Genomic DNA, 11,401 nt, shown 5'->3' with positions numbered 1-11,401 from the left:
TAACTTGTAATGACGCGCGAACATTATTACATAATTGACCTAGAACTGAAATGACTAGAACACTATCGGTCATAGAAATGTTAAAGGCGATATTAAGAATACGTGAATAATTGGTGAAAAAAACGTCTCCTGTATTATAAACACTTTATTTGTTTATCCTAAAGGTTCATCATGTTTCTACGAGTATATATATGCGTTACAGAGGGTCTATGACTATCATAAACTAATGTTAACTTCAATTAAACTGTCATGTAAATAGAGTTTATTTCAAAAAGAATTCATTCTTAGAAATAGAACTTTCATTCTTTTAACGTAATGGACTGTTACAATTCTACTTAATATAACTTTCTTTGCTTGTAAGGTCAGACTAGTCGTAATAGAGCCGATTAGAATTATTTGCTTACAAAACTTTAACGAGATGATTATCGTGGTGTATTAAAAGCGGACTTAAAAGGTTCGATATGATATTGATCGATTGGTCAATTGAAATTGTTGCAAGGTTACTCATTATAGCAGTACATTGTAATTTTATGCACGTAGGCGCTACTCCTACGTTTATTGAAAACTTCAAATTTTAGATTTTCTTATGTTTATATATTAGTTGAATAACAAATATTTGGTTTACTCTAAAAGGATTTAATTGCTGGGGGTATTCAAATACAAAAAAACAAATCATTTGCATTAATTTATTCAGAAACTTATCCAATACAAACAATATTTATCATTTAGAAAATCCAAATAACGTTGGATAATATTTAAGACTAGAAATTTAAACAAATTGGTAACATTTCTTTAACATATTTTGTTGGTACCAGGCAGTATGATGTATGTAAGTGGAGAAATATTTGATGCATTCTTATTTGCTATTGCTGCTTGAACACATTTGATGATATCATTGAATGCTGAAACTCCGTTCAGAGATGAAACTTGAGGGTTCGTAGCCTGAGCAGCTTCATGCGTATGTGTTTTGTCATCACAATCATCTTTGTTGGAACCCGGAATCAGTTCTGTTAATGCTGGTAATGTGGTCGGTTCAGCGTTGGGATTTGTTGTAATATCTAAAGACTCATATTCACTAGCCTGGAAAGAAACGTCGGCTGGATGTTTGCCATGTTTACCGTATCCTTCCGGAGATTCCGTAACATAAAGAACAAAATTAGATGTTTGAGTTTTGTTTTGTGGGTCAGATTTATTGCTAGCTTTATTTTCAGGAACAACTGGTACTACTGCCAATTCACTATAATTTTCACGAAGAGGCGTCTTTGAACTTGTCTTACCGTCATCATCTAAATTCTCCTCTTTGCTGGGTTCCGGTTCTACTATTAACGCTTCACTTTTTGTTTCCTTGCAAGGTAGTGGGTCGTTCTTGATTTTTACTTCTGGTGTCTTTCTAGCAACACCAAGTGCAGATTCCGGTAGAAAGCTTTTTACAACAGCGTTGAATCTATAAACCAAAAATATTAAGAATGTTTTGAGTAAAGAATGACTAAAATACAAGAATTTAAAAGTATGTTTAACATTTACCCTGTGAGATCATCAGCGGTATATTTCACCTCGCGTATATAACCATCTGGTTGTACAAAAGAGTACTCTCCATGGACCACCGAACCGTCGCTTAGTTCTCGTTGTGCTTTTCTGTCTCCTGTATCCTCATCATAAACCACATATGAATATTCGTAGCTTGTTTTTTCCTGAAGAGCAAAGATATTGATTAGTCTTTTGATTGATTGATATATTTAATTTGATCGTAGATTCACTCACATCCTTAGGCGGTGCTGCTACACTTGGAGCACTCGGTGTATTAAATGATATGATTCTAGCATTTTGTGGCACAGGTGCCAATGCTTCAACAGTTTGTGGCACGATACATGGAGCTACACAGGGTACCACATTTGGTAAAACAGATCCGACTGGCGGTGCTGTGAGAGCCGCAATTCTTCCATTGGAAATGGCTCTCGGTGCACCATACTTGACGTATTCTGCTGGAATTGATTCTGCTCCACTTTGAACGTAAACTTGTGAATATCCTCCATAGACTGCTTGTAGCCAAAAAACACCCAAAAGTAATCGAAAAATCTGAAAATTTAACGTTGACATTATTAAAAAAAAATAATTGAAAATTGGTATCTCTGTGTAATAATACTTACTTTAGGAATCATCTTGTCTGGTGTTCGGTGGAAGACTACTGATATTTTTCAGAATGTCCCCCTCTTATAAAAGCCGCTTTGTTTGTCGTAAAATATGCTGTTCGGTAATACCGAAACAAAACATCAATGTCGTTGACTAAATGAATATAGTAGTTAACAATCAAAATGTAAATGAAGACTTAACACAGGCTCACAGTTTTCTATCCTGTATTCAAAGCACGCCAGTCACAAAAACTAGGTAAATACAGCGTAACATCATATATTGTCTCGACAAAGCGTAACTTATGAAATGTTACAGGGAACTATTTACTATTCCTTTATTTCATTACGGGTAGACTCTGTCGAAGTGCTTCCTAGGAATCCCTTGCAATTATTCAAATTTCCATTATACTTGTGTGGCCCTTTGGCAATGACTTGAGCAATTTACACCATGTTAAGTAGGTAAATTTCTTCAACTTGTCCGTGCAAAGTTGTAAAATAGCCGTTACGAAGGAAAATAGTGTAAATGAATATATTTTTAATGATTTCTACGTTTTAACACTGCAATATATACGTGGAGTACCTCGTACCATTGTTTTTCGTTACATAAGTAGGTAATGTTAATGGATAAATGACAAACAGGCATGTACGCGCAAAAACTTCAGCTATATAGCCCAATATTTTTTTGTTCTTCTAGTAACTAGTCGAAATTTATTAACTGATGATTAAAAATAGTATTTATTTCTAAAAAGTTACTCCCTCGAGGCTTTGAACATTTGTATGCAGAATAATAATACAGAATCACGCCTTTCTTATAACGTTAGCAAACACTTAACTTTACGCGAATGCATTTCTGATATGGTGTGGGAATTTAAAGTTTTGAAGTCAGAATATGTACAGTTATAATCCCATATATCACAATTTTTAACCCTTATGGGGTAGTTCAGATCAATCTCGAAAAGACTTGTAGTGCGAGCGATTATTCGGCTCGACTGCCACCAAAGGGAAGATCTTCCGCCATACTAGGTGTTATGCCCGGGGAACCGCGGCTCCGACGATGTTGAGTCGAAGGTTGTTTTTATGATCCAATCCGTGAAATCTTTGTTTGCGCGATTTAGATTCTTCACTGCTATTGGCTGAGGGCGTCATTTTCTTCGCGATGCTTGACAGATGGTGTGTGACATTAATGATGTCGCCAAAGACTCCTAAGGCTCGATGGCTCTTTGATGGAAAAGATAGAAATTTTAGATTTGTATGTTCTATAGTTACCGTAAAATATATAGATAGCTTCGTAATTTTCTAAAACAATGTTTTGAATACTTATTTCATTTAATTGTCTATACGTCTTATCGACCAAAGGCAAAATAAATTAATAGGTATGTCGTATGTGTCCGTACCTAATTGCAACGAAATTCTTGACATAACTTTGATAATACCTAATAACTATTTATTTCTATTTTAATACGCTCGGATTTCAACAGCTTTGTAATTCGTCGGTCAACAGATCATCATGCTCTATCTACAATTTGCTATGTCTACTAATACCAAATAATCCTTCACAAAAACCCACATCACAACTAACCCAACGAGAATCGTCAAGGTGGAAAGTATAAATAGAAATCCATAAAATTTTTATTTCGTCTTTTTAAATCTTACTTCTGAATTAAAACATTATTCTTTTCTTCCCTTCCAGAAGTGAATGGAAAATTGCATTTAATGGATTTCCTTATGCGTATACATGTTAATAATAATATCTCTATTGAATGTATGGTTTCCATGGAGGATATAAGAAAACCAATATTTTTATGTATCTTATTCTGTTGATCTATTTCCGAGTTTAAAATTCCCATGGAAGTGAAATCCTGGGGAAAAGCTATTACCAGTATCAACGGTTGTATTATTTTAAACATTAAGTTTTATTTCCAAGAATTAAACGCAATGCCGCGTTTTGTTGGTAATAGAGTTCAGGAGAAAAATAAGAGAAATAGATAATGACGGGAGAACTTGCTCAGAGAAAGCTAAGAATTTTCGGTGAAAGGTTAGATTAGATTCATCTAATCAATTTGATTTATTTAAATCATTCTTTTTTTAAATAAATTATTGTTTAAATAAAAAGTACTTATGGTTTAATTTGTTTACTCGGTGGTGGGTTTGTTAATTCTTTGTGTATTTTCACAAATGGTGGTTGATATTAGTAAGAAAAGAGATTAGCCTAAAATAAATTTTAAAACCTTTGTAAAGGTAAATTGATGAACCTGTTTGAATATATTACATACTTAAAAATGTCAAAAAAAGTTTTTGTTAACAACAATTTGTTAAATGGAAGGTATTTCATGGGGTTGGATAAAACAGAAATAACATTATATAAAATACCTCATAAAAAACTACCTTCTTAACAAAATTCAACTGAGTTCCAATCTCCTTCTTAATATTTGTTTTATACCTCTAATGCCTATTAGATACGTATGTCTGTTCAAAGCCTTTTCTTAACTTTTTACTGGTTAGTTTGAAAGTTTGAAGGAACGTTTTAATTTTTTATTTTTTGTATTTACATTACTTTTGTGTTCCTTGTCGTACACTAACGTAGTAGAGCTACAAAATGACCTATAGATAAATAAAATTTTTAATGTGAATAAAATAAAACAATTTTTTTTCGAACAGTTTATTTTCGCCGCAGTCTTAAAATACAAGTCATGTCAACTAAAGACTATCTAAAAGTATTAAAGGTTTAATATCACATAAATTATGGCTCTGAGCGAGCCCAGTTGCTTAGTGGTATGAGGCGTGGTGAGACGGCCCGCTATTTTCTACTACTGCGTTGAATCTGAAAATAAAAAAATAACAAGGTTAAGCATTTTTCATTACAGGTTGATAGGACCCCTTCTGGAGAAAAAAACATCGTGAAACCTGCACACCCAGGCAACTGGATGAAGGGTAGGGTAGTCGTGACAAAATATGGGTTAGGTTATCCTGCAAAGCTTGCGGAGACCAAATGTGAGTTCCGTCGTGTAAAAACCTGATTTACACAATCCAGGATCATGGTTACCCATAGACACACTTCCAACTCCTCGGAACTAATTCGGGAAAGACGATGTAAAATTAAGAAAAGATAAAAACAATTCAAAGCAAATTTAGGAAATAGAGGTTTGTATATTAGGTTTGTACATATAACCTTTTCATAAGAGGTTTTGTGATATATTGTGACTGTTTAAGTTGAAGCTATAAAAAAACATAGTTATCACATGCCTAATTTGTATGTCCCGCTTTTTGTATGTATTTAGTTCATCAGGACAGTGAAACAAGTATTGCAGATGATGGTATACATAATTTAACAAAATATATAGTTTCGACCTTGGCTTCTGAAGAACAGGAAATATTATACAATCAGTGAATAAGTGATGAAATTGATGACATTTCGATCAAGTTATGTCTTAGTTATGCACATATTTAACGTCAGTAGATCAGGGTTGACATCGTCATTTTTAAAAGCTACCTTTATATTCGATTATAAAGTGTCTGTAAACTCAACCTTTAAAAATCTGAATGTGGCTGCTATTTTTGTAAATATGTTTATCAAATTAAATTACTAGCATTAGTTTAAAATATTGTTTTTATGCATTTTCTTCGTAAATAATTAAACTTTAACCGTAATTTGCGATTTGGGAAGTCTTCGTCGCCTCTAACGGCTGCCACGGAAAGTGCATAAAGAGGTCCTATTTTCAGCAATGAAACTTGGTTATAAATTCATCTTTACCCGTTGTGGTCGTCAGCGGTGTAGGTGACCTTGCGGAAGGTGCCATCAGGCTGGAGAAGCGAGTACTCTCCCTTCACGACGTCGCCGTCGCGCACCTCGTGCTGGGTCTTGTGGTCGCCGGTGTGGGGATCTGACACTGAGTAGGAGTAGTCGTATTTGGGGTGAGCCTGGAAAGTTAAATGGGAAAGTGTGAATAACTGTTGCTATGTAATGCAATATTTTTATATTGAATGGAAGTGTGAGAAGTTTAATCATATAAGATATATATTAAGATAAAGTTTAATGAGAAGGTTATCAATGAACGGGAGAAAAATGTTATATAAGCGAATAATTAGAAGTTATTAATATATATAATAAGTTGTCTAAAACCTAAGTGGTTAATTGAATTGAAGTTAATATAGAAAAAGTAGACATAAGAAATTGTTCAAAAACTTTCAATAAATTTTTTTTAAAGTCCGTGGGATATCAGTGGGTTCCAATTCCAATGTAGTTCAAATCATATAAATCAAGAAGGAGCTAATTATTCAACCTAAACTATTAAGCTTGAACTAATGCGCTATTTATGATTTCCCGAATATGAAATCCAATGCCGGACTTAAGCCGCTTACCTACTATATTTCCACTTTGACTAAGAACCTGCACGATTATTAAATAACTACTTAATAACATCTATCTGCGTGTCAACCGAGAAATATTTAAAACTGTCAAACGGCGATTTGCGCAACGCAGTATTTGGGTCAGCATAAGCCGTCAGAATCCAGATCTGCCATTAAACGAGCGTGAGAGCACGGTTTATGCAAACAACGGTCCGTTTCCCTCATGACAGTCATTACGTCCCTATTCAAAGGCGAACATGTCGCAACGCTCCTGGGAACTCGCTGATATCGGCCCTTCAGTCACGACAAGGATATGCCTTATGTAATGCCAACAAGCCAGCATTATGCCGAATACCCGCGGCGTACGATTTATAACAGCACTGAGGACAGTGTTGTGAAGTTCTGAACTTTAGAGCAAATTAAGTAGAGCACAGAATGATCTCCTACGGTTTTAAAGTGAATTCAATTTGTTTTGAATCTAATTTGTAATTTTTAACTTTAACCCTTTAAGATTACTGACGGTAAAATAATTTTTAAAATACAGTAAAGAAATTATTATTAACAATAAGGACTATCCCATTTAAGTGTTACTAAAATAGCAGTAGTTTAGCGCTTATTGCCCTTTTTATAAAGAGCTTATTTAGCCACCGCATTGAAATTAATAAGGTAGGCTGGTTATTGCTAGACATCATGTTCAAATTCTTACTCGAATCAATGAAATGAAAATAATGTATAATAATAAACTTAAAATAAAATTCCTTCAAGTAAGTAAATTTATGTTAACCTTCCATATTTTGTACCTAAACCGTGTCATTTCTGAGCTTAGACCTTCCATAATGCCGATTGTTATTTAATAATGTGAAGTAAGTGCCGTTCAACTTAATCTTTACTGCAAGATATTGTTGTTGTTAAGCTATTGTTGTCGTCATATTATGTAAGATCATCTTTAGCTTTAACACACCGTACCAACAAATATTTTTTATGAAAAATTTATAATATACTCGTATAAATTCACCTAATCCAATTTTATTTGGTGTATATATTGAATTTAATTAATAATATTTAGTAAATATACATTTATGAACAATATCAAACAAAACATCAAACCTCGCACCGGCGTGGCATGTAAGAGTTGCATTATACAATAATTATAAAACCTCAATCTATAAATTATAATACTCAGCTATTTGACTGCGTTCACATTAAAATATAGCCTAGAATATTATGATGCAACTGACATGAGAATTTTGTACTCTAACAAGAGAAACAAGTATGATATCGCGGAAACAGCGCCGATTGTGTTGATCGCGGCGCACGCGCAGTTTATGCAAGCCATCAATTAGCTTGTTACTATTGTTTTACGTCACAGACTAGCAACACAGGCCTAGGGGAACAAATTTGGTTCGCGTAATCCTTATTCATAGCGTAAATGTAAAAACTCTTCCTACTGAAGTCAAAAAAAATATATAATGTGTGATAATGTATAAAAAATATTAAATATATTAATAAAAATCGGTTGATTTAGAAAGACACATTTTTTGAAGCAATTTATTTAAAACGGTTGAAAAACATGTGACATAAAATGTTTTTCAACCTTTTGAAATAAATTTAATTACAAATTAACCCTAATTTATACACTATTCATACACAAAAACGGATAAATTTAAAGAAATGAATTAATTTATATAATTTTAAAACATTAGTTTTTGTATTAAAACCAATGTCGTTGATAATTAGAATTACGCACCAATTAGCAGATTGTATCATCACAAAAAATGCTTCTATTGCTTTTCTAAATCCTTGACGATTTTATAGCTTATACGACAGTTGTGTGGTGCAATAACATTTGAGACGATTACAGTGCGCATACGCAGTTACTGCAACTCCCCACAATGTTCATTAGCTGAAGGTTGTTTATAATTCAGCGTCGGTGTTTGTTTTATTTTGATTTGGCAACGTGGCCGAGATATTAAGTCGTTTAAATCTATTGTCTAAATATGTAGGCCATATACTCCTGCGCAAGGTCGTCGGTTGCATTAAAATTTTTGATAATGATTTTGTTGTTTCAAAATTATTTAGTGGGAATTGTAATTATTTTTTTGTAACGTTTCCTTTGTCTAGTTTTGTTTTTAATTTTCAGTTTTCTCCCTGTACTAATTTAATTTTAATATTAGTTTAGTTAATAAACACATGTAAATTAGGTTATATTTAATATGTGTAACAAAAAAAAATTGTTTCTGTTATACTTTATGTTTAATTTAAGCTCGACAAAAATCGAATTCAATTTAATGCCGAGCTTCACTCTCATAGGCAAATCGAAACTGTTTACTAAAGTAATATGAATTCTACTTAAGTTGAGGTTTGAGGAGGAGGAGGTGAGAGCAAACGCAGGAACAAAAATAGTCTTTGTTCGATCATTTAACTTTCTTCTCTAGGGGTGTAAGGATTCAGAGTCGCATCGTGTCTTTAGAGTATATTGCGTATTGTATCTTTTAACACCATCTTCTACATCTCGTCTATCCCGTGATTGATAAACAGTAAATATAGGATTTCTATTCCTTTTTTTATTCTTTGAACCATGGAAAAAGCAAACTTACATGATAGTCGACATGTCTGTCTTCGTAGCCGGAGTAGTGTACTGGGGCGGCTGGGACCTGCGCGTACGCAACTGGTTCCTGTTCGTATCCTTGGTATCCTGAGAGTTCCAGGACGCCGGCCGCCGCGAACGCGACCACTGACAGAATTACTGCGGCCTGGGGAAAAGAAATTAAACTTAGCTATTATTACATTTTTGAACACTTATCCTATTAAATTTTTTATTAGACCGATAATTTAAAGATAAATTATTTAATAGTGTCATGAGGCTTCTCATGAAATAAAGCTCTATCGCACATCTTTGTGGGTTCCCAGTTGCATCTTCCGTTACTATGTTTCAGGACTTGGGGATCCGCTTGTCCAAATATATCTTACCGGTATGTAGCGTATTGAGTTTAAAGACTTTGTATTCACAAATAAAATATTCTGATGCCCATTAGATTCGCTGCAGATTCATCATTTGGTGATATAGTGTCACTTGTAGAATAATCCATACTATCAAATGTAGTGACCTCATTGTAGCGACCTATTTACCCAATTCCCGCGAGAGTAGCAATTTGTGCAGATTTGCAGCCACGTAAAGAATCACTATGCTTTAGTCAATATGATGCATGATGATACATCATTGATATGTAATGCATATACCGTTCTATGGGTGTGTGTTATGCGATTATATTAGCGATGTTTGAACGATTGATTAAGAACTACTGTACTGGTACGGCATCAATTTGCAAATCAGAAATTTAAATTTATTAATACTTTCATAGGCCTTGAAAATGTAGAAGTTTGCCTAATTTTTACGTAAATATCGAGATGGCTGTGCTAGCGTAACGTTAATATTAGATTTTGCATGATATAAAACAAGTTTTGAATATTTAGCTTAAACAAAAATTTGATCATAATTAATGGTGCCACAAAACTATGTGGTTGCTGCATTTCAACGCGATATGCAATATGTTATCGCTATTAGATATTGTATATCTCTCAGGTTAACGAATTTATGTTACTATTGTTTATTGCAAGCCTTAGACGAACAATAAAGAACATTGTAATAACAATAATATTATATAGTCATTGTTCTGTGAAAGTAGAAAAATAGTGAAAATAGGAAACGTGTGTAAAGGCCCGTGCTAAAAGTCAAACTGATAAGTGATTATTATCTGCAAATTAACTAAGTTTATAATAGTTTTATATATGAGTGAATGTGTTGTAAACATTAATCAAGATAGAAACTAGTCGATAGAATGATTGATTAAAAAGTTGCTTTACACATTGAATGCATGTTGAATGTAAAGCAACATAAAATTTAAATCATTGTGGATTATAGAATGAGCACTGATTTTTTCACACAGACAAAATTGACGTAGGCATCTTTTAAAATTTTTGACTTAAACGCTCTATAAGGTATATTCTGAAAATGGATTCTTCCAATTTAAAAAAAAAAAACAAATTTTTAGAAAATATAAAATTTTTAAAGTAATACACAAAGACGTTTTCCTTCTGCATCTATTTTCTCAACAGCGGGCTAAGAGACCGGCAATCCTTGGTGTTGCTCCAAATCGCACGAATCTTCGACCGATCCTTTCACTACAGGTTATATCACGGGCACTTACTTTAGCGATCATTTTGTGTTTGAATTAGGTTTGCTGCGTCTCACCGACCACACACAACTGTTGGTGAAGAGCGATACCACCGACTTTTATATTACCTTAGCGGCGAGATGCGGCGCATACGATCCATCTACGCAAGAATACGGTAGTTTGATATTGCAATTACATAAATTTTGAACCACTTCGGGTGGTTCAAGGTTAATATAAATATTTCGGATTTTCTTGATCATTTTGATGGAAATATGAGACTGTCTGAAAACTCAAGACGGCTTGACAACTTACAGGATCGCAGGATAAGTTTACACGTTGGAGCCTTTTGGTGTTAATATGATGGCAGACAACTTTTTCGTTCAAAACTCCTCCACTACTTAGAAAATGTTACCAGTGTTATCAGCTTATCCATGTTGTAAAGACATGAAATAGAAAGTACTGAAGAACTTAATGATTTTACCTCTATATAAAAAAAATATTTCCTTGCGCTCATAAATATTCGTTGAAGAATTTGGAATATTAACACATTTCTACCTACTAAAAGAAAATACCCTTTTTACCTATTTTAACCAGGGTTTCATACGTGTTTGCAGATTCTTTTAAAGTTTGAGCATGTGTGTGCGTATGGAAAATTTTTAATTCCAAATGGATTTTTCAATAAATTATTCAGATGGAAAATGATTTTGATTAACAAAGCGATCAACATAAATATTTTTTTATTTCTTAAAT

At 33.5% G+C, this 11,401-nt stretch overlaps 1 protein-coding gene across 3 annotated transcripts; it reads right to left on the bottom strand.

The window, feature by feature from the left end:
• Positions 1-686: 686 nt before the first annotated feature.
• On the bottom strand, positions 687-10,732 carry LOC106132319 (cuticle protein 19). Of its 3 annotated transcripts, none has more exons than XM_013331696.2 (4): positions 10,685-10,732; positions 9,074-9,229; positions 5,881-6,047; positions 687-1,444 (listed from the first exon to the last, which is right to left on the bottom strand). In XM_013331696.2, exons 1-4 carry the CDS (start codon positions 10,694-10,696, stop codon positions 793-795), a joined length of 987 nt encoding a protein of 328 aa, XP_013187150.2. In that variant the 5' UTR covers positions 10,697-10,732; the 3' UTR covers positions 687-792. The 3 variants fall into 3 exon arrangements, with proteins under 3 accessions (XP_013187150.2, XP_013187143.2, XP_060800975.1); XM_013331689.2 differs by lacking the exons at positions 5,881-6,047; positions 9,074-9,229; positions 10,685-10,732 and adding exons at positions 1,525-1,691; positions 1,762-2,076; positions 2,148-2,205 and having other exon boundaries at positions 695-1,444; XM_060944992.1 differs by lacking the exon at positions 687-1,444 and adding an exon at positions 4,860-4,950.
• Positions 10,733-11,401: the final 669 nt, after the last annotated feature.

Source organism: Amyelois transitella, chromosome 7 (assembly GCF_032362555.1).
Source record: "Amyelois transitella isolate CPQ chromosome 7, ilAmyTran1.1, whole genome shotgun sequence".
NCBI lineage: Eukaryota > Metazoa > Arthropoda > Insecta > Lepidoptera > Pyralidae > Amyelois > Amyelois transitella.
Note: the sequence above shows the minus strand (reverse complement) of the source record. Positions and strands in the feature narration are given on the sequence as shown.